This window comes from Ranitomeya imitator, chromosome 1 (genome assembly GCF_032444005.1).
Source record: "Ranitomeya imitator isolate aRanImi1 chromosome 1, aRanImi1.pri, whole genome shotgun sequence".
Lineage (NCBI taxonomy): Eukaryota > Metazoa > Chordata > Amphibia > Anura > Dendrobatidae > Ranitomeya > Ranitomeya imitator.
In genome coordinates this window covers 1,072,154,945-1,072,179,745 of record NC_091282.1, presented here as the reverse complement: position 1 = coordinate 1,072,179,745, position 24,801 = coordinate 1,072,154,945, and the positions used below count along the sequence as shown (strand labels likewise).

Sequence of the window (24,801 nt, the reverse complement as noted above, 5' to 3'; positions counted from 1 at the left end):
TTGTCACAGGTACTCCCTCGTGCCAAGCCTGGTTTCAGCACCGTCAGCTGTTTCCGGGTTGTGTCAAGCTCACTGAGACACCTATGCTTGCCTCGTCGTGGTGCGGTCGGGTTAGCCAACTCCAGGGTGCCTCCAGTTTAGGAGCTTCCTATGTGGGCTGCGTGAACTGGTAGTCAAGGCTGGTTCTGTAGTGCCAGTAGGCCCAGCTCCCCCTGTAGGACTGTTGGGGTTCGGTAACTGCGGCTGCCTCGCGGCCTAGCTGTTCTCTCCTCTCCTGTGGACCTTCGGGTCCACCACCTGGTTCCAGCACCGTCAGCTGGTTCCGGGCCGAGCCTTTGGCTTAGGTGCCTCCTCCTGGGTATCCGAGTTCCGCCAACGCCAGGCGGTCCTTGGTAGTGCTTTTAAGCGCGGGCACCTACAGCTTAGTAACCGGGTTCCAGCACCGTCAGCTGGTCCTCGGTCGTGCCATTGGCTCTTGCACACTGGGGCAACGCATCCGGGTTCCAGCACCGCCAGCTGGTTCTCGGCAGTGTTTTTGTCACAGGTACTCCCTCGTGCCAAGCCTGGTTTCAGCACCGTCAGCTGTTTCCGGGTTGTGTCAAGCTCACTGAGACACCTATGCTTGCCTCGTCGTGGTGCGGTCGGGTTAGCCAACTCCAGGGTGCCTCCAGTTTAGGAGCTTCCTATGTGGGCTGCGTGAACTGGTAGTCAAGGCTGGTTCTGTAGTGCCAGTAGGCCCAGCTCCCCCTGTAGGACTGTTGGGGTTCGGTAACTGCGGCTGCCTCGCGGCCTAGCTGTTCTCTCCTCTCCTGTGGACCTTCGGGTCCACCACCTGGTTCCAGCACCGTCAGCTGGTTCCGGGCCGAGCCTTTGGCTTAGGTGCCTCCTCCTGGGTATCCGAGTTCCGCCAACGCCAGGCGGTCCTTGGTAGTGCTTTTAAGCGCGGGCACCTACAGCTTAGTAACCGGGTTCCAGCACCGTCAGCTGGTCCTCGGTCGTGCCATTGGCTCTTGCACACTGGGGCAACGCATCCGGGTTCCAGCACCGCCAGCTGGTTCTCGGCAGTGTTTTTGTCACAGGTACTCCCTCGTGCCAAGCCTGGTTTCAGCACCGTCAGCTGTTTCCGGGTTGTGTCAAGCTCACTGAGACACCTATGCTTGCCTCGTCGTGGTGCGGTCGGGTTAGCCAACTCCAGGGTGCCTCCAGTTTAGGAGCTTCCTATGTGGGCTGCGTGAACTGGTAGTCAAGGCTGGTTCTGTAGTGCCAGTAGGCCCAGCTCCCCCTGTAGGACTGTTGGGGTTCGGTAACTGCGGCTGCCTCGCGGCCTAGCTGTTCTCTCCTCTCCTGTGGACCTTCGGGTCCACCACCTGGTTCCAGCACCGTCAGCTGGTTCCGGGCCGAGCCTTTGGCTTAGGTGCCTCCTCCTGGGTATCCGAGTTCCGCCAACGCCAGGCGGTCCTTGGTAGTGCTTTTAAGCGCGGGCACCTACAGCTTAGTAACCGGGTTCCAGCACCGTCAGCTGGTCCTCGGTCGTGCCATTGGCTCTTGCACACTGGGGCAACGCATCCGGGTTCCAGCACCGCCAGCTGGTTCTCGGCAGTGTTTTTGTCACAGGTACTCCCTCGTGCCAAGCCTGGTTTCAGCACCGTCAGCTGTTTCCGGGTTGTGTCAAGCTCACTGAGACACCTATGCTTGCCTCGTCGTGGTGCGGTCGGGTTAGCCAACTCCAGGGTGCCTCCAGTTTAGGAGCTTCCTATGTGGGCTGCGTGAACTGGTAGTCAAGGCTGGTTCTGTAGTGCCAGTAGGCCCAGCTCCCCCTGTAGGACTGTTGGGGTTCGGTAACTGCGGCTGCCTCGCGGCCTAGCTGTTCTCTCCTCTCCTGTGGACCTTCGGGTCCACCACCTGGTTCCAGCACCGTCAGCTGGTTCCGGGCCGAGCCTTTGGCTTAGGTGCCTCCTCCTGGGTATCCGAGTTCCGCCAACGCCAGGCGGTCCTTGGTAGTGCTTTTAAGCGCGGGCACCTACAGCTTAGTAACCGGGTTCCAGCACCGTCAGCTGGTCCTCGGTCGTGCCATTGGCTCTTGCACACTGGGGCAACGCATCCGGGTTCCAGCACCGCCAGCTGGTTCTCGGCAGTGTTTTTGTCACAGGTACTCCCTCGTGCCAAGCCTGGTTTCAGCACCGTCAGCTGTTTCCGGGTTGTGTCAAGCTCACTGAGACACCTATGCTTGCCTCGTCGTGGTGCGGTCGGGTTAGCCAACTCCAGGGTGCCTCCAGTTTAGGAGCTTCCTATGTGGGCTGCGTGAACTGGTAGTCAAGGCTGGTTCTGTAGTGCCAGTAGGCCCAGCTCCCCCTGTAGGACTGTTGGGGTTCGGTAACTGCGGCTGCCTCGCGGCCTAGCTGTTCTCTCCTCTCCTGTGGACCTTCGGGTCCACCACCTGGTTCCAGCACCGTCAGCTGGTTCCGGGCCGAGCCTTTGGCTTAGGTGCCTCCTCCTGGGTATCCGAGTTCCGCCAACGCCAGGCGGTCCTTGGTAGTGCTTTTAAGCGCGGGCACCTACAGCTTAGTAACCGGGTTCCAGCACCGTCAGCTGGTCCTCGGTCGTGCCATTGGCTCTTGCACACTGGGGCAACGCATCCGGGTTCCAGCACCGCCAGCTGGTTCTCGGCAGTGTTTTTGTCACAGGTACTCCCTCGTGCCAAGCCTGGTTTCAGCACCGTCAGCTGTTTCCGGGTTGTGTCAAGCTCACTGAGACACCTATGCTTGCCTCGTCGTGGTGCGGTCGGGTTAGCCAACTCCAGGGTGCCTCCAGTTTAGGAGCTTCCTATGTGGGCTGCGTGAACTGGTAGTCAAGGCTGGTTCTGTAGTGCCAGTAGGCCCAGCTCCCCCTGTAGGACTGTTGGGGTTCGGTAACTGCGGCTGCCTCGCGGCCTAGCTGTTCTCTCCTCTCCTGTGGACCTTCGGGTCCACCACCTGGTTCCAGCACCGTCAGCTGGTTCTCGGCAGTGTCTTTTGCTCTTGTACCTTCTGCTCCCCATCCTGGTTCCAGTACCGTCAGCTGGTTCCGGGCAGAGCCTTTGGCTTAGGTGCCTCCTTCTGGGTATCCAAGTTCCACCAACGTCAGGTGGTCCTTGGTAGTGCTTTCAGGCACGGGTACCTCCTGCTTAGTAACCGGGTTCCAGTAACGTCAGCTGGTCCTCGGTAGTTCCATTGGCTCTTGGACCTTCGGCTACCCATCCGGGTTCCAGTACCGTCAGCTGGTTCTCGGCAGTGTCTTTTGCTCTTGTACCTTCTGCTCCCCATCCTGGTTCCAGTAACGTCAGCTGGTTCCGGGCAGAGCCTTTGGCTTAGGTGCCTCCTTCTGGGTATCCGAGTTCCGTCAACGTCAGGCGGTCCTTGGTAGTGCTTTTTAGCACGGGTACCTCCTGCTTAGTAACCGGGTTCCAGTAACGTCAGCTGGTCCTCGGTAGTTCCATAGGCTCTTGAACCTTCGGGTAGCCATCCGAGTTCCAGTTCCATCAGCTGGTTCTTGGCATTTTCTCAGCCTTCTTGTACCTTCTGCTACATTTCCAAGTTGAAGACCCTAACGTCGACGACCCGGAAGACCACCACGATGACGACGACACGGAAGACCACCCCGATGACGACGACGACGACGGCGGAGACGACGACGGCGGAGATGACGACACTGGAGACGACGACCCTGGAGACGACAACATGGAAGACCGAGAAGCAGAAGAACAAGAGGCTGCAGAACAAAGAGCAGAAGAACATTAAGCATAAGACTTAATATCAGAGCAAAAGATATTATCTAAATTATATGCAGAAGAAGACTAAGCAGTGTATGGGGGTGAGTCCGTTCCTCCTCGTGGTGCCCCTGGATAAAGCCTGATGCTGCAGGCCAAACTGAACGCGGACAAATGTAACTTTTGTGACTGGCAGAACGGAAGGTGTAATCTTCAAACTTTTATAGATAACAACTACGGGAATGCCTGTCACAAATGAGAATATGATGAAGAAGTAGAATAGGAAGAATAATAACAGTGGAATAAAAAGAATATGTAGAATAAGAAGAATAATAATAGTTGAATAAAATGAATATGAAGAATGTAATAAAAAAAAAAAAATAGGTAGAAGATGAAGAAGAAGATGAATAAGGTGAAGAAGTTGATGTCAAAGATGCTGATGATGATGAAGATGAAAGTGTGGGAAAAGAAAAAAAAAAAGAAAAAAAAGAAGGGGAAGGGCGTGGAATAGTGAAACATCAATATCTGACAAAATAAAAAAAAAATTTACATAGTCAATATCTTTGTCACTCCGAACGTCTTAAAAAAAAACAAAAAACATGCTATTCTATTTGATTGGGATAAACCTCTATGACTTTAATGTCTCCGCCACCTCCCCAAATACATCCGGCATTATTCTTAGTTGTTTTCCTTCATGTAGAATGAACCTACAAGGAAAGAAAGGGTTTATTTTAATTCCGATATTTTGGTCCCATTGACTTGCATTGGGATCGGGTATCGGTATCGGCGATATCCGATATTTTTTGAATATCGGCCGATCCAAACCGATACCGATACTTTCCGATATCGGAAGGTATCGCTCAACACTAATCCTCACCCATCCCTTGTAGATTGAGAGCCCTCATGGGCAGGGTCCTCTCTCCTCCTGTACCAGTTGTGACTTGTATTGTTCAAGATTATTGTACTTATTTTTATTATGTATACCCCTCCTCACATGTAAAGTGCCATGGAATAAATGGCACTATAATAAATAATAGTAATAACTTCAGGGCAGTCAACAGTATGGACTTTCCTGGACAATGAATATTAGGGCCCCTGTTTCCACTCGGAGTAAATAAATGATGTTTCTGTGATTATTTTAGGAAACTGAAGAAGCTTGTGCATTGTGACTGAAATTATTATTATTTTATGGTAAATTCTATTTAGAGCATCAAATCAGTACTCAAAGCTGTAGAAGTGTATTACTGATAACCTTTAGGATTTATTATTGTTTTTTAAAGTGTACAGAAAAAAAAAAATGTTGTCTGTATAAGCTCCACCCAGATGACTTTAGAGCTACTTAAAACTTCGATTTACACAATTATCAGCTTGAAAACGTTTGTTTTTTTTACACCTTATACCATCATGGCATTTGTTAAATAGAGCAAATTCCCATGATAGATTCATTTTACTAACTAGGATTTTATGGCTCAATACAATACATGTAGGCACAATAATACACAATTATAAAATAAAGCCGCTTACAATAATAAAATCATTCATTTGGATTAACCAACATTTTTCAAATTTCTGTCATTAATATTCAATTTACGGGTTCTATTTTGATGAGAACTAGAAATCGTTTGTTCAAAAAATTAAAAACTGTAGCTAGCTTACCCAGTCTGTCATCTTAAGGAGATCCGCTCACTGCCTGGAAGCCGCACGGAGTTGAAATGGGAGAGGAACACCCATGATGCAATAGCCACAGGAAACAACAAATAATTCCAGCGGATCTGTCCTACTTGGCAATTAAAATCCATTTTATTATTTCATCTTAAAAATAATTCATTTTGCAGAAATCCTTGATGTACACAGGGGGATCAAAGAAAGGGCAAATTGCTGCTTTATGCGTGCAGACAACTCGTTTCGACATTCTTAGGTCTTCTTCTAGGTCTCCTAGAAGAGACCTAAAAGATCTAAGAAGGTCGAAACGCGTTGTCTGCACGCATAAAGCAGCAATGTGCCCTTTCTTTCATCCCCCTGTGTACATCAAGGATTTCTGCAAAATGAATTATTTTTAAGATGAAATAATAAAATGGATTTTAATTGCCAAGTAGGACAGATCCGCTGGAATTATTTGTTGTTTCCTGTGAGAATTCATTTGTTGGGTTTTTTAATGCTAATTTTGGCTCAAGGTTCATAAACTTGGAAACTATCATGTCTAATCCAACTCTGCTAATGTTGATAGCAATACATTACTAGTATAACATTGTACCTGGTTACACACCAAGTCATTATAGGTGTCTCCCACAGTGACCACCTCACCCAATAGTAGTACAATGGTGGTTCCTCCAGTTTTAACAGCTTAGGACATAAGCAGCGTCTACTCCCAATGACGCATGTTTATGATTGGTGTTTCTTCTTATCCATAGCATATTTCAGGTAATGTGAAGATTACATACTGGAGCTGTATTAAAATCCACTTACCAAAGCTTTAATAACCATTTTCAACCACCCATATAGTTTAAAAGTAAAGGTGGTCTGCATATTAATATGATGTGGTAAAACGTTGCTGCATAGTAAGCAGCTGCACAATCTTGACTCCCCATATAGAAGGCAGAGATGGTTGATTGCCATCTCTGCCTTACGGATTGCTGTATGCTAAATAAGCACTGTCTACAGATCAGGAAGCACTTCCTCCTCTAGATCAGCAATCATGTTTGTTGGGTGCTGGAACGGAACACGAGCTGCTGGATCCGAACAGACCTGGATCAGTTCTATCATTCAGGCAGGAAGCAGAGTTTGCCCTGTGACTGGAGATAGGCCGAGTTACAGAGGAAATAAGGTATAAAATAGATGTATTTTAGTGTTGCAATGCACCCAAAAAAGATATTTTCTGACATTATGAAAGCACAATGTGTGAAATAAATGAAGAAATAAAAAAAACAGGAAAAAATAGCCATAGCAAGTTTGAATCACTGCTTCTAACACTGTCCCTGTAAAGAAAACACCTCATGTGTCCAATATATAAAATAATTGTTAGGGAAAGGGAAATCCTCTCAGCTATAAAAAAAAAAAAAAAAAAAAGAAAACAATACAATACAAAAAACGTGAAAGACAGGCATGTATATCTTTCTTTTCATTAAATAGTTCCAAATATCAGCATTAAAAAAAAGAATATCATAACAAAATATTAGGCCCCATGTTTCACAAAAAAAAAAGAGGCAGAAATTATTTCAATATACAATGGAGGAAACATTTTGGAGCCCTTAAAATCCTGTGTGTGAACGAAAAACTTGAAAATCTGCCTGTTCTTGAAAGAGGAAAATAGGAAGATGTTGAATCCATTAATTAAGCAATACAAAAAAAATCTGCTAACTACTACAACACGATAACAAATCTAAAGCATCATGGTTCATCAGTGACAGAAAATACATGGTAGTACTCACAGTTTAGGCTTGGAAGGCACAGGTGGTGGTTCTTTGGTCGGGGAAGTCAATGTAGTAGGCGATATGGCTGTATAGTACTTGCTCTCTTGATTCCCATTTACACCATTATTACTGTGAACGCCGTTACTTTTCCGCTCCAGGGTATTAAGTTGCAGATGACTTCTTTCCACATTAGGCTTGGAGTCTGGATGACTGGGCTGAAAACACTCCAATGTTTTCTTTGATGACATTTCAAGGCCACTACTTTTAGCTGTTGTTGGAGAAGAGAATGGATGTTTCTGGAAATCATAACCACTAATCTCTCCACTTGACACATCACTTCTGGTCCGCTCATTATTTGCTATGAACAAGAGAAAAAAAGTTTGTAAAGTAAGAAAAAAAAAAATGATTCACCTTGAAATAACATGGAAGTACTCCAGAACGTCTGCTAGTGTTCCAGTAATAAAACAATATCAAATGTATATTCAGAAAAAGGAAATCTCTGGTGTAATCTGTCCATTTATCATTGGAAAGGCTGGTAAATCTTCAGGCTGGTTATTTTAGGTCTTTCATTCTTTACGATATAATCATATAGTTACAGATGCAACTTTGTGGTATTACTGCATTGTTCACGCTGTCATTTGGAACTAGCAAGATTACCAACACTAATGGTTCCCGTGGTAGCCCATGTTCTTTGGTGGTAGCCAAGTCTTCTCTCAGCCACAGAATAAAATACTCCAAAGGGCCTTTACAAAGCTTATAGCAAACTAGAACTTGATCTGAAGTCTAATTCAGCCAGTATTTACTCATCAGCTTCCTAAATTAATGTTACATGAATTAAGCCCTACACAACACAAAGATGGACATCAGAATAGATTACAGGGTGGACTTCACAAATACTTAGTATCTATCAATCACTCATGTCCCACTGTAGCAATGATTGTTGCAAAAAGGTGATTATAAAGGTTAGATCCCAAAAATAGGACCAATGGAACAATTTCTTGACTATTGTATTTGCTACAATGATCTGTCCCAAGCTAAAAAATGGTGCTGTTAATTTGGATTTCTTCGTTATTCTAAATTTCATATGATATTTATGTCCGGATTCATCAAAGTGTTTACTTCAGAAATCTGTGGGAAAACATTTGAAAATTCCTCACATTGACTTTAGCAAAAATAGCAAACATATTTAATATAAAATGACCCACTGATATATATCTGGCAATATACGGTGCCTTGCGAAAGTATTCGGCCCCCTGGAACTTTTCAACCTTTTCCCACATATCATGCTTCAAACATAAAGATACCAAATGCAAATTTTTGGTGAAGAATCAACAAGGGGAACACAATTGTGAAATTTATTGGTTATTTTAAATTCTTGTGGTAATTCCATAACTGAAAAGTGGGGCGTGCAATATTATTCGGCCCCTTTAACTTAATACTTGGTTGCGCCACCTTTTGTTGCGATTACAGCTGTAATTCGCTTGGGGTATGTCTCTATCAGTTTTGTACATCATAGGTGGTATATATTGTGTATTCAGATTGGTATCAAAATAATCAGCTCATCACGCAGAAAACAAAAAATCTGTCAATGGAAAAATTAAAACATTATGGTTCTCGGAAAATGGCAACACAATCCAACATTTTATTCTACAAATTACTGAATTATTTTTTTTTTTTTTTACACTTAAAGAAAAAAAAAAGTATGCAAATTTGGTATTGATGTAATCATAACAAACAAAACCCAAATAACCCATAGCAGTATTGATTTTTTTCATAATGTCACTCCACAATTTTTTTCCCAGTTCCAATCTTCGCAAAATAGTTTAGAATGACTAGATAATAAATAATCAATCTTAGGGAATAGCTCAGCCTTGGGAAGATGGCTTGGACGGGCAGAAGATGGATCACCATGGATGCTAAAGAATGTAATACTGATAGTAAAACAAACCCAGAATGTTTCTGACTCCCCCAGAATTTACATTAACGTTACCAAATCTGTCAAGTATTTTCCTTGGCTTTAGATACCTTCCTAATTATTTTGCCACTGGTAGGAAAAAAAGTTTAGTTTGCTTTTGTGTCATGACTTTTAAAAAGTAGCACATTAGAAAAAAATCAAATTTTAGAAAATTCACATGATATCACACAATGCAATACATAGTCAAATCGGAATAATGTCGCCAAGTCTTCAATGTGGCCATAATTCTGCGTTTCTGCCTGTGGATCAGTGTAGGCTGTTATAAGAACATACCAGAAAGCACTGTCAGCTGTGCGCTGCAGGTCACCGAGCCATAGTCATTTCTTGCTGTGCACGTGAACACACCAGCGTCTTCTGGGAACGTCTCTGCAATCACCAGTGTACAGATCTCCTCTGGAAAATGAACAAAGCACATGTTACATCCATTCTCTTGCACCAGTTACTACCTTATGATAGCTGTGAGGACTCCGATCACTTTACCCAAAGCTTGCACTCTGATACGTGTCAGTCAGACTAGATGGAAAATACATTGTACCATTTCCACATGGCACAATCATTCATACATGTCAGGGTTAGCCAGCTGCGATTCCGATTAATAACACCCCTTTTTGAAAGATTTTGCTGACAAATGTGCTTTATTTTGTCTTTGAATTACTTTCCTGGCAAACAGATTCTAATCGGTCCTATAAATAATTTGACTTCCATTATATACTCACTTCCTCCATTATATACAGTATACAGGTTCTACCTTCTTTTTCCACTGTTCGTTATTTCGGAATGAGTCAGCCTTGTAACCGTCGAATTCCGAGGACATTATTAATACATTGCCATTTTATGCCCAGCAGTATTTGGCTCGGCAGAATTTATTAACGTCTCTGCCCCATAATAACAATATAGGTACAAGACATTTGCAGTTCTTGAAGTCTATGCGTAGTATGTAATCTATGTGTCTCCAGCCCATGTGTTTCTATCTATACATCCAATAACAAATTTTCTCTACACAACTACAGTTAATACATCTCCCGTTCACATAGCGGAATTACATGTCATTAAACTGTTGCAGAAGTGTTATTGTCAAGATGTGGTGTCACTTACTGCTGACTGATTCATGCCAGTCACTTATCCAAACAATGTGATGGGTCTCACTACAATATACAGTGGCATATAACAGTTTGGGCACCCCTGGTTAAAATTACTCTTACTGTGAACAGCTAAGCAAGTTGAAGATGAAATGATCTCTAAGTCCTAAAGTTGAAGATGACATGTTTCCTTTGTATTTTATTGTATTTTAAACAAAAAAGTGTATTTTTTTATTTAAAAATGACAAAAAGGAAAATGTGCAGATACAAACGTTTGGGCACCCTTGGAGATTTGTGTGCTCAGATAACTTTGACTAAGGTTCCAGGTCTTAATTAGCCTGTTAGGGTTATGGCTTGTTCACTATTATCATTAGGAAGGGCCAGGTGATGCAAATTTCCCAGCTTTATAAAAACCTAAGAAACTGCTTAGCACTCTGAAAATGAAAACGGTGAAGGCCCACAAAGCAAGAGAAGGCTAAAAGAAGATAGCAACGCATTTTCAAGTTGCCCTTTTCCCAGTTCAAAATGTAAATAAGAAATGGCAGTTAACAAGAACAGTGGAGGTCATGATAAGGTAAGGAAGACCAAGCAAAATTTCAGTGAGAGCTGCTCATAGGATTGCTAGAGAGGCAAATTAGAAACCCTTCTTGACTGCTAATGTCCTTCAGAAAGATTTGGCAGATACTGGAGTTGTAGTACATTGTTCTACTGTTCAGAGACATCTGCACAAATATGGCCTTCATGGAAGAGTGATAAGAAGAAAACCTCCCCTGCGTCCTCAACATAAAATTTAGGGTCAGAAGTACGTAAAAGAAAATCCAAACAAGCCTGATGCAGTTTCGAAACAAGTCCTGAGGACCGATGAGGTTAAAATAGAACTCTTTGGCCACAATGATCAAAGGTATGTGTGGAGAAATAAGGGTACAGAATTTAAGGAAAAGAACATTTCACCAACCAGTAAGCATGGGGGTGGACCAATCATGCTTTGGGGTTGTGTTGCAGCCAAAGACACAGGGAACATTTCACAGGTAGAGAGAACAATCGATTCAATGAAATTTCAACAAATTCTTGATGCAAATATAACATCATCTGTAAAAAAGCTGGAGTTGAAAAGAGGATGGCTTCTACAAATGGATAATGATCCTAAACACATGTCAAAATCCACAATCCACTATCTCAAAAGGCGCAAGCTGGAGGTTTTACAATGGCCCTCACAGTCCACTGATCTGAACATCATTAAAAATCTGTGGCTAAACCTCAAAATAGCAGAGGATGCAAGACACCCCAGAAATCTCACAGAACTGGAAGAGTTTTCCAAGGAAGAATGGATGAAAATCTCTCAAACAAAAATTGAAAGACTGGCTATAAAAAGCGTTCACAAGCTGTGATACTTTCAAAAGGGGGTACCAGTACCAATCATGTAGGGTTCTGAAACTTTTGCATTGGCCCTTTTTTTGTAATTTTTAAAATGTAAAAGATGAAAAAAATTATAGAGCGAGAAAGAGCAAGAGAGAGAAAGAAAGAAAGAGAAAGAGTGAAAGAGAAAGAGAGAAAGAAAGAGAGAAAGCGAGAGAGAGAGAGAGAGAGAGAGAGAGAAAGAGAAGGAGAGAGAGAGACTTGCTTAACTGTTCACAATAATAGTAACTTTAACCAGGGGAGGCCAAATGTTTACATGCCACTAAATATGGAATTTATATGAGAGAGAAAGAGAAAGAAAGAGAGATAAAGAGAGAGAAAGAGAGAGAGAAAAAGAAGGAGAGAGAGAGACTTGCTTAACTGTTCACAATAATAGTAACTTTAACCAGGGGAGGCCAAATGTTTACATGCCACTAAATATGGAATTTATATGAGAGAGAAAGAGAAAGAAAGAGAGATAAAGAGAGAGAAAGAGAGAGAGAAAAAGAAGGAGAGAGAGAGACTTGCTTAACTGTTCACAATAATAGTAACTTTAACCAGGGGAGGCCAAATGTTTACATGCCACTAAATATGGAATTTATATGAGAGAGAAAGAGAAAGAAAGAGAGATAAAGGGAGAGAAAGAGAGAGAGAAAAAGAAGGAGAGAGAGAGAGACTTGCTTAACTGTTCACAATAATAGTAACTTTAACCAGGGGAGGCCAAATGTTTACATGCCACTAAATATGGAATTTATATGAGAGAGAAAGAGAAAGAAAGAGAGATAAAGAGAGAGAAAGAGAGAGAGAAAAAGAAGGAGAGAGAGAGACTTGCTTAACTGTTCACAATAATAGTAACTTTAACCAGGGGAGGCCAAATGTTTACATGCCACTATATGAGTATATGAGACTGTCAAGTTTGGGTTAGAAGACTGTGATACATGGACATCTGAATTTGACCTAAGGGTGTAGAATCTAAGAAGGGTTGCTACATAACCTCCCTTTGACCTCATGATGACCATAAGGCCTAGTGCTACACAGTATTTTTGGTAGCATATTACAAAAGAGTTGATATGATATCTCTAATCCTAGCCTAAGTGTCTGTAGCTGAGCCCTGCCTACACCTCAAATGGCTGTTTCAACCGTTAAGGATCGGATCTATAAATTGATCGAAGTCCCAAACTGCAGTAAAAATGTACAAAGAGCGAAACATCAGCAATCAGGTTTTGTTTTTTTTATTTCATTGATTGCATCTACTATATAATTGTCTAAGGGTCACTTCCATCTGTCCTTCTGTCTGTCTGTCACGGTTATTCATTCGCTGATTGGTCTCGGCAGCTGCCTGTCATGGCTGCCGCGACCAATCAGCGACGGCCACAGTCCAGAAGAAAATGGCCGCTCCTTCCTCCCCGCAGTCAGTGCCCGGCGTCCGCATACTCCCCTCCGGTCAGCGCTCACACAGGGTTAATGGCGCGTTGACCGCGGTGTAACCCACTCGGTTAACGCTGCTATTAACCCTGTGTGACCAACTTTTTACTATTCATGCTGCCTATGCTTTAAAAAATAGTTACATACTCAGTTACTCACCCTCCAGTGGCCCCCCCGGATCAGGAAGCGGCCTTTCCCGCTCCGCGCGACGCCCCGGTGACCGCTGCATGCATTGCGGTCTCGCGAGACCGCTACATCATCATCTCGCGAGACCGCAAAGCAATCTTCAGACCAGAGCGCGCGACACGCATCAGGAACCGGCCGCTTCGATCCGGAGGTTCCAGGAGGGGAGTATGTAACTATTTTTTATTTTAATTCTTTTTTTATTAACAGGGATATGGTGCATATTACGTGACTGGCCAATATACTACGTGGCTCTGTGCTGTATACTACGTGGCTCTGTGCTGTATACTACGTGACTGTGCTGTATACTACGTGACTGGGCAATATACTTCGCGGCTGGGCAATATACTACGTGGCTCTGGGCAATATACTACGTGACTGTGCTGTATACTACGTGGCTCTGTGCTGTATACTACATGGCTCTGTGCTGTTTACTACGTGGCTCTGTGCTGTTTACTACGTGGCTCTGTGCTGTATACTACGTGGCTGGGCAATATACTATGTGGCTGGCCAATATACTATGTGACTGGGCAAGCTGGGCAATATACTATGTCAGTGGGCAATATACTACGTGAACTACGTGGCTGGGCAATATACTAGGTGGCTCTGTGCTGTATACTACGTGGCTGGGCAATATACTACGTGGCTCTGTGCTGTATACTACGTGGCTATGTGCTGTATACTACGTGGCTCTGTGCTGTATAGTAAGTGGCTGGGCAATATACTATCTGGCTGGCCAGTATACTATGTGACTGGGCAAGCTGGGCAATATACTATGTCACTGGGCAATATACTACGTGAACTACGTGGCTGGGCAATATACTACGTGGCTCTGTGCTGTATACTACGTGGCTATGTGCTGTATACTACGTGGCTCTGTGCTGTATACTACGTGGCTCTGTGCTGTATACTACGTGACTCTGTGCTGTATAGTAAGTGGCTGGGCAATATACTACGTGGCTCTGGGCAATATACTACGTGACTGCTGTATACTACGTGGCTCTGTGCTGTATACTACGTGGCTCTGTGCTGTATAGTAAGTGGCTGGGCAATATACTATCTGGCTGGCCAGTATACTATGTGACTGGACAAGCTGGGCAATATACTATGTCACTGGGCAATATACTACGTGAACTACATAGCTGGGCAATATACTACGTGGCTGGGCAATATATTACGTGGCTGGGCAATATACTATGTGACTGGGCAAGCTGGGCAATATACTACGTGGCTGGGCAATATACTATGTGACTGGGCAAGCTGGGCAATATATTACGTGGCTGGGCAATATACTACGTGGCTGGGCAATATACTACGTGGTTGGGCAATATACTACATGGACATACATATTCTAGAATACCCGATGCGTTAGAATCGGGCCACCATCTAGTCGTTTATAAATATCTAAAAATTACCTTTTTTTGGCAGCACATTCCCTCATGTAAAGAAGCATCTTCTTGTTATTTATATAATAATAATATAATAATAATAATAATCTTTATTTTTATATAGCGCTAACATATTCCGCAGCGCTTTACAGTTTTTGCACACATTATCATCACTGTCCCTGATGGGGCTCACAATCTAGAATCCCTATCAGTATGTCACAATACAATTTTTGTACCCATAGTATAGAGGATAACCTACTGAACAATATATGTTTGACAGCCATTTCCAACAGTCCTATAGAGAATAAATGGAGTTGAGGCTAAGTATGACTATCGCCGTTCCATTCAAGCTCTACAGAGTCCAATTCTGGGTTCCAGAGACCCGTTCTCGTGATTACCAGGGGTCACAGCAGTCTGACCCCCATTGTTCAGTAACTTACCCCCTATGTTATGGATAGGACATAACTACGTTGGGAATAATCATTTAATAAAAAAAAAGCTCTTGCAATCCAAAATTGTGCACAGTAGCTGGCCATACATTATAGGTTAGTAATTGACCAATAAACAGAAGGTAAGAGTCCCCATGAAAGAGGCTTCTCCTAACAGTGCAATTATCTACTTTAGATGATATCAGTTGCCTAACAAGCCTGACAAGCACATTTCTAGAGTCCTGGGGCCATACAAGGAGGCCATTAAATAGAGCGCAGCCTTTAATTTAGAATCTGAACTTTTCTATTACTAGGGGAAAGCAATTGCAACTGTCTAACAGTAGTGGATATGGTTTAATCATTATAATAAAGTTCTTCCCCGATTATCTAGTAAAACCGCTATTCTTCATGCATGTCACTACGAAGACAATACTCTGCAGAAACCTGATAGGTCCTGTTTCTAGACAGCTGAGTAATGGGTAAAAGCAGCCACTGCCGGCCAATGATTCATTTATTTTTCCCCTACAAACTCTGCTTTGAAGACTTCAATCAGCATTGTGTCAAAAGAAGCATAAAGGAGAACAGATCAGGGAATATGACAAAGCGGGATGTCAGCCTTAAACAACTGGACTGTTTATTAAGTCACAAAACAGTCAGCGATACTGTGCGATTTCCGTCTAGACAGAACGAGTGGAGAATACATTAGCCAGAGGAGAAAATGCTGCTGTTTCATGGGATCCCCGGGCCCTATGTATGTGCGGGCGTGTAGGGACGCTTCCAAGGAGAGCGTAGTAAACTATGAGGAAATCACTCCCTAAGGCAACAATAACAAGACTTTATGAATGAGCTACAAACGTTTGCCATGTGACACATACGTGTTCTTGTTGAGTAGTGCAAAAAAAATAAGTGATCTTAAGTATAAATCATTCTTATCCAAGTACATCCATTTATGTCAGGAATCTATACGGGTATCATCCTGAAATATTAATACCTGTGCATGTATCTTCTGTTATAGTGTTTAATAATATTGTTTTTTTATATTATTTAACTTGCTTTTATACTATACTTTTCCATACTTTACACTTCTATATTTCAGAATACTAATTATTTGTGGATTTGGTAGAGTATAGAAAGAAAAATGATCTTTTTGATAATAACATAACTGGAAGATAATAAGGACAATGATTTGATTGTTTGTTAATTTGTGACACGTTTGCTATGAATGATCACCAATTCACTAGTACTGTTCAAGTGGACAATCCTGTAAAAGAAATCAAAAGATGAATATACCGTATGTGGCCTCTATAGTAATAAATTACCGGCTTTTTTTGATAAAATCACTGTTAGTGCAGTTGACCATATGAATCGGACAAGAACAATCCAATAAAAAGGGGATTGTCCTTGGATCAATGTTAATGAGGCAGTGCAGATGAACATATTTTTTCTGAGACCTAATCACTACGGGGAAAAAAAAAATACCAGCATGCTTTATTTTACTCTGGAAGTCTATGAGTGTGAGAAAAAAACCACGGATGCCACAGCAAGGCCCCTTCCACACATCAAGTTTTTGCCGTCAGGCTCAATCCGGCGCACTTTGAAAAAAACGGATCCTGCAAAATCCGTTTTTTTTTTTTCATAAACTGATTGCGCCAGATGGCCTCACGTTTCGTTCGTCTTTCGCCGTATCCGGCGAAAAGGGTTTGTCCGGCGTTTGGAAAAAACGTACAAAGTTATGTTTTTTGTCTGCGGCGAAAAACCGCACAGCGCCAGCTTTTTGCTAGCCTGGAAGCCTATGGGCGCCGGATCCGCCAAATGATGGATTCCGGCGACGGATTCTGTTTTTTTTTTTAACGGCACATGCTCAAATGTTTTTAGGATCCAAGTAGCTGGATCAGCTAGTCGGATCCGTCGAAAAAACGGGTCCATCGCATCAGCTTTTCACAATCTGCGACAGATCCGGTTTTTTTTCAACATTCGCCGGATTGTGCCTGACAGCAAAAACCTGATGTGTGAAAGGGGCCTTAAGCATCCGATTTTTACGGACACACTGCAATTCTGTAACAGGAAACTGTAAATGGCCTTGTAAATTAATAAATGCACATGGACGAAAAGAAAAAAAAAATTGTCACATTTTTCTGGGGCACAGGTCTATAGTGCAAAACATTGCACATATCCCTTCCATTGTAGGATGCTCGGATGTACTCAGATGAAAGTTATATAACATGAGTCAGGTTGCCAAAAATATATTAGTTTATCAAATTTAAAGGGAAGACATAGTAAGAAAAAAAACATAAAAAAAAAAATTAGTACTCTTGCAATTTTTATAGTGGCCATTGGGGTCCTTTAGACCAGAGGTCCCCAACTCCAGTCCTCAAGGCCCACCAACAGGTCATGTTTTCAGGATTTCCTTTGCATTGCACAGGTGATGCAATTATTACCTGGGCAAAACTAAGGAAATCCTGAAAACATGACATATTGGTGGGCCTTGAGGACTGGAGTTGGGGACCTCTGCTTTAGACTCCTTCCTGTTCTTTCAGGAAGAGTTTTCAGCAAGGCTCCTTATCAGCAGAGGTAGGATTTCAACCTCAGGTAATACCTCTATACACAGCTGATAACAGGATCTGACAATCACAATAGGCAATGTCACTGCTGCTCCTCTTCCATTCACTTTGACCTTAGCACACATTCATTAGGTGCAGTAATACAAAATGGATTTAAATAATAGGTCATTTTCTCATGATAGTGTCCTATTCTGCAGTATTAATCCAGGGGAAAGCAAAACAAAACTTCATATAGTAGTTGCTAATCACCTCATTTCTTCATGATAACATAATATCATAAAAATTATATATATTAATTATATATATTAATCATAATTTATCCCTCAGTCAAACATTCATGTTCAGTAATCTAGTTTATTTAACGTGTAATGTTATATCTTTAACCCCTTTACCCCAAAGATGTTTTGCACATTAATGACCAGGCCAATTTTTATAATTCTGACCACTGTCAATTTATGAGGTAAAACCTCTGGAACGCTTCAACGGATCCCAGTGATTCTGAGGTTGTTTTTTATGACATATTGTACTTCATGATAGTGAAGTTTTTCCATATAACTTTCATTTGTATAAAAGAAAACAGAAGTTTATCGGAAATTGTGAAAATGTTGCAATTTTCAAACTTGAATTCTTATTCTTTAGTCAGACAGTTATGTCACACAAAATAAATAACATTTCCCATATGTCTACTTTACATCAGCACAATTTTTGAAACAACATTTTTTTGTTAGGAAGTTATAAGGGCTAAAAGTTGACCAGCGATTTCTCTTTTTTCCAAAAATTTTTAAAACCATTTTTATAGAGACCACCTCACATTTGAAGTGACTTTGAGGGGTCTATATGACAGTAAATACCCCAAAGTGACACCATTCTAAAAACTGCACCCTTCAAGATGCTAAAAACCACATTCAAGAAGTGTATTAACCCTTCAGGAGCTTCACAGGAATTTTTGGAATGTGAAAAAAAAAATTAACATTTAACTTTTTTGTCACAACAAAATTTACTTTAGACCCCAATTTCTTTATTTTCACAAGAGTAACAGGACAAAATGGGCCCCAATATTTGTTGCACAGTTTCTCCTGAGCATGCAGATACCCCATATGTGGGGTAAAATTACTGTTTGTGTGCACGAATGATCTCGGAAGGAAAGGAGCGACATTTGACTTTTTGAATGCAAAATTTTCTGGAACAATTAGTGGACGCCATGTCGTGTTTTCAGAGCCCCTGATGTGCCTAAACAGTGAAAATCCCACACAAGTGACACTATTTTGGAAACTAGACCACTCAGGGAACTGATATAGATGAGTGATTAGCACATTGAACCCTCAGGTGCATCACAGAAGTTTATAACGTTGACCCGTGAAAAAAAAAAAAAATAAAATAAATAAAAATCACATTTTCCCCACGAAAATGTTTTCATTGACTGGGTAGATCAGGGAAATGTGGTAGATATAGTATATCTTGATTTCAGCAAGGCATTTGGTAAAGTATCTCATACTACCCTTATTGAAAAAAATGACCAAGAACTTGATTGACAAGGCTATGGTTAGGTGGATTCATAACGGGCTCAGTGATCATACTCAAAGAGTGGTAATAATTGGTTGCACATCCAATGGGAAAAGTGTTTCAACTGGGGTACCACAAGGCTTTTTCCTGGCTCCAGTGGTGTTCAACATTTTTCTAAATTATCTAAACAAGGCAACTGAAGGTAAACTAATCAAATTTGAAGACGATGCAAAGCTAAGAGGGATAGCTAATACTAGCGAAGACAGAGAAAGGATTCAGAAGGATCTAGATATGCTTGAACAATGGGCAAGATTCTACATCTGGGCAAAAAAAAGAAAATTACATCTACAGAATAGGAGGAATAGAAGTAAGCAGCAGCACGTGTGAAAAAGACTTGGGTATACTAATAGATCACAGACTGCACATGAGTCAACAGTGCGATACAGTAGCCAAAAACACAGAGTCTAGATCACGTGAAGTAATTATCCCTCACTACGCTTCCTGACAGGCCTCATCTGGAATACTGTTTCCAGTCCTGCACACCACATTTTAAAAAAGACATTGAAAAACTGGAGCAAGTTCAGAGAAGAGATATCAGGATGGTGAGCAGACCTTAAACTATGTCCTACGAGGAACGGTTAAAGGATCTCGAAATGTTTAGCTTCCAAAAGAGAAGGCTAAAAGGAAACTTAATAGCTGTTTACAAATATCTGAAGGGATGTCACAGTGTAGAGAGATCATCCTAATTCTCATTTGCACATGGAAACACAAGAAGCAATGGAATGTAACTGAATGGGTAGAAGATAAAGATTAGATATTAGAAAAAAAAATTTGACAGTGAGAGTGAACAATGAGTGGAACAGGTTGCCACGAGAGGCAGTGAGTTCTCCCTCAATGAATTCTTTGAACAGAGGCTGGACAGACATCTGTGTGAGATGGTTTAGTGAATTTTGCATTGAGCAGGGGGTTGGACATGATGACTCTGGATGTCCATTCCATCGCTAACATTCTATGATTAGGACGAATTGCAGCCCAAAAAAACACTGCTCAAGACAGATGTCTCTAAGCGATGATGGAGGAAGTTAATGTCAGGCTGAGGAGCAGCATTATGTTCTGATGTAACTGATTTGCTCACTCAGCCTGACAGGTTTACACCTGGACATGGAGCAGTACTACATGCTTCAGCCCTGCTCCTTGCCCAGTTGTAAACTTGTCCGGCTAAGTGAGAAGATCAGTCATGGTTATTCATGAAGCTGTTCCTCAGCCTGACAGGAACTTGCTCTTACCTCACTCAGAAACATCTTGATTGAGCAGTGTTACTTCAGGCTGAAATAAGTCATAATGTGTGCTTAGGATGGGTTGCATCCTAAAATATGTACTGGAAACCATTTTGGACATTTTCATGGATTTAAATCAGCTATGTTATTGTTACACAGTTTGTTTTCACTGGTACTTTCTAGCAAGGACTGAGGTATCGCATGTGACAGTGAAATGACAGGCCAAAGAAAATCTTGCGAAAAAACTTTTAGTGTGGAAAGTAAATTAAGAATAGTCTTGGTCATTGACTATGCCATTATTAAAAAGAGCACATAATAGAAATTTATAATAACCACTAACTTATGTGTCCACAAACCGCTCTGATTAATATAGACACAATGGCTCATTGACTAGTAGGTTATTCAGGATCAGTAGCAAACAGACATTGCTGTCAACACCTAAAGGTTCTCATAATGGCTTGTAAATCATCGATACATCATCCAATTGCATTACCGGGATTCAGTGGAGCAGCATATGATATGGGTGCTTGACCCGAGAGGTCAAAATGCCAGGTCATTTCAATATCACCACCCACATGAAAATCCTAGAAAAACAGCCATGCTGCTGATTGAAATGATGACTTGGGAATCAGCCCATGTGTAGCCTACTCATTGTACAGTATACTGGGCAGAATAAACAGTGAGAGTTTCTATGGACAGTCAAAATATCTCTGCACCGGGTTAGCCAGTAGATAGAAAAAAAATGGTTGATGCCTTGTAAAGACTAACTAAAAAGGTGACAGTAAATAGCAAACGTTTGAGCGGTCACTTCATCAAGTTTGGTTTAAACAGAGCTTGGATCCGTCTGGCTCAATAATTTTAGCAAACTATGATTGTTCAGATGGGTGTATTATACAGACGTGTACCGTGGACTCCACACAGAGAGCACAGTCACCCATTATAGTTAATGTGTCAGTGCACATGACATGACCCATTTTCCACAAGGACCAATGGTCTACTTGGAAAAAATAGCATGATTGGTCTGATTTATAGACCAGACTGGTGCATGTAAATAGCAAGACGCTCTTGTGCAGACGAGCACATTTTTGTCAGCCTGCCTAAACAGGCCAGTAAAAAACTGCAGATAGCTTTGTGTAGGTGGTCATTTAAAGAAGTTGTCTGGTCTTCTGATGAAAGTCTGCAGTCATTATCACATGTCAGGATTCTCCAGAGTTGCAATCATGTGATCGCCAGAATGCCATTTGTATTCACGTGACTGCCTGCTCTCTAGTGATACCGGAGAATTCTGACCATATACGCTATGTAAGGATTCACAAGTCTGCAATCACATAGACTGACTGCAGACTTTCAGCAGAAGACCGGACAACTCCAGTAAGGCCTTGACCAGCCAGTATAAATAAGCCATAAGTAGGATAATAATAACAAAATTAACTACAAATTGATTAGACTTCTAATGTCTAGGTTATATTCCCCTTATACTATAAGCATGCAGACAATTAAATGTTCTTACAAACTAGGATACAGTTATGTATAAAATAATATAAAGCTATAAATGTACAAGGTGGGAATTCATCTTTAAGCAGTTTGGACGTTCTCTGTTTTAGGGGCTTAGGCTAGGTGATCCAGTTGATTTGCTTCCTATGACATTAGCCCCTGTGCGTATCAGATATTGAATTTATAATACAAAACAATAATGCACCTAAGTGCAAACAGGTGTGCGCTTGATAATAGCCTCTAAACTATCAATAACCCCAATAGGAAATAAAAATAGGACGTAATTTCTCTATAAGTATACCAAAATGGTAGTAATAGACATCCGTACTAAGTAGATGGAATTACAGCATCGATGTTCCTACCTTCAAACGAGGAACTGTAGAGAATAAAAAGTCCGTGCTGAGTAAAATCCTTCTCGTGCTGCCGCTGTATTTGCAGGAGGTTCCAGGTGCAGAGCGCCGTAATAGAGTCCACATAGGTGGCTACCCCGGCCGGTAGCAGCCTCCTAAAACGAGCCTTCGGGTTGGAGCGGGGTCCCGGAACAACAGACGCCGCGCAGTGCAGGAGCGGTGAGTCTGGGTGAACCGAAGGACCTGTGTGACGTGCGCAGTCACGTGACCGTTACCAGAGCCCGCTCCTGCACTGCGCGGCAGCACGAGAAGGATTTTACTCAGCACGGACTTTTTATTCTCTACAGTTCCTCGTTTGAAGGTAGGAACATCGATGCTGTAATTCCATCTACTTACTACGGATGTCTATTACTACCATTTTGGTATACTTATAGAGAAATTACGTCCTATTTTTATTTCCTATTGGGGTTATTGATAGTTTAGAGGCTATTATCAAGCGCACACCTGTTTGCACTTAGGTGCATTATTGTTTTGTATTATTTATTTTCCCACCAACCTAGTGTGGAGGTTGGTTTGGTATTGCAGCAAGGATTGATAGCCTTTCCCTTCCCCTCCCCCTTTTTTTCTTACATTTTGCGCCACCATTTACATTTACTTTTATTAGATATTGAATTTACATTATGAGTCCCATTAACAATGAGGAATGATCTGAACCATGGCAATCTTTATAACAATATTAATAATAATTTTTATATAGCGCTAACATATTCCGCAGCGCTTTACAGTTTGCACACATTATCATCACTGTCACCAATGGGGCTCACAATCTAAATTCCCTATCAGTATGGAATACTTTGGAATACAGCAAAGACGATTAAGTTGGACCTGTGTATGCAACAGGATTAGTAAATGATGCAAAATTTTGTGATATGATCCTAATATTCACATACCTGGTTCAGATGCGCAGCGTGGTTCTGTTGGATGGAAATAAAAAATAAATGATGCTTTATTAGTTACAGAAGTACCTGTGATTCTAAACAGTTATGAAATTATGTGACTTTGCTACGATACAATTGCTTATTTTACCTTTCTACCCAGTTAATTGCTCTGTTTTCCATTGGGTCTATGACATCACATGATTATAAACTGACTAGCTGACTCCTTCTAAGCTCTACGTAGAAACAGGAGATTAATTCTGTAAAGTGCAAAGTTAAGTGCAAAGGAGGTTAAGAAGAGGTTGAGTTGGACTACCAGGGACTTTAATCACGTCCTGTCATAGACCTAATGGAAAAGAGAAGAATTAGCTGGGTAGAAAGGCAAAATGAGCAATTGTAAGTACATAGTGCTCTATAATACGATGATTGCAATATATTAAAGCGGATAAAAAGTTTGATGGGAGGTGTGCTTCTTTAATGAACATGCCAAGTTAGATGTCAAGGTACACTTTTCTGTATCAGGATAACTTGCAGCATCGTGGTACGTGCGCCACAGTAAGAAACGCTACATCTGTGCCATTTCTATTATTCCCTACCAATAGTTATTGGGGAGAAGCTTTGCAGTTAGCAGGTGGAGGCCATATGTAGAAGAGGACACATCCAGTGGCATATCTAAAACACACAGAGAATATACTCATAAAGCGTGCCTATAATAACTACGGTACTTTCCTGTCTGCTTGTAAGAGACCTGTAATACAATGTGTAACCTCCCAACCTCTTCAGGAGCAAAAAGATTAGAGAGGAGAACAATGAGGACTTGATGAGTTTGTTCTTCCAGAATACTTACACAGGATAATAATATGTGAATGGAAATCATATATGAAGTCCCTGGGGACAACGAGAGCTGAGCACTTTCCTGTTTCAGTAGCAAACATACAATTCGAAACAGGCAAACTTCATAGTCTGCAAGCAAATAGTCATCTAGAAATAAAATGTGAAAGGATAAGACTACAAGCTACCTAACAGGTTAGTCCAGTCTCTGCTTTTCAAGACCAAGATGGGAATAACCGCTTCTAGGTCCTGGTCACCTGAGGCTGACTTAAGAGAACAGCTGAGCTGTGCTGTGAGATGAATTCCCATAGAAATTAATGGAAATTATGAAAAAAGCATAGCCAACTGTTGGCTTAACTCCCAAGTTGCAGAAACAACATAGCCTCGATTCATTTCTATGGGTGTCAGAGAGTACGGCGCAACTGCACTTGGCCGTTTTTGTAACCCTACCTCTAGTGGTCGGCTCCTGGAAGCACTCATTCCCATCTAGGCCATGAAAGACTGATACAGTAATAACCATGTACTGGTTTCATTAATGTTTTTTTCTAAAGTATATTTCTTGTGATACCGATTGGGCAGGACTCAGCTCCTGGGACCACTATCCATCCAATTATTAGCACATATTTAAGTACCGGCTCTCCATTCAGTGAAGAGCACACAGTAGCCATCATTCTCCATCAAAATAATGGGCATTATGGTGACTGTCAAGTGCTCTTTGTTGTTAGTCTCTCTACTTTCAGAACAGTTAATTTTATTATATAATAATGGGCAAGCTGCACATCACTCTAACAATTATTTTGTTATACCCCTGACGAATCACAA

General features: G+C 41.9%; 1 protein-coding gene across 3 annotated transcripts in view; it reads right to left on the bottom strand.

Moving 5' to 3' along the window:
- PALLD (palladin, cytoskeletal associated protein) overlaps window positions 1-24,801 on the bottom strand; it is a 345,012-nt gene that overhangs the window by 216,828 nt on the left and 103,383 nt on the right. For all 3 annotated transcript variants that reach the window (XM_069744202.1, XM_069744203.1, XM_069744201.1), the window contains 3 exons: window positions 23,164-23,187; window positions 9,404-9,523; window positions 7,174-7,513 (listed from right to left, as the gene is read on the bottom strand). In XM_069744202.1, the coding sequence (XP_069600303.1) occupies window positions 7,174-7,513; window positions 9,404-9,523; window positions 23,164-23,187 (484 nt within the window). The remainder of the gene's footprint in view (window positions 1-7,173; window positions 7,514-9,403; window positions 9,524-23,163; window positions 23,188-24,801) is intronic.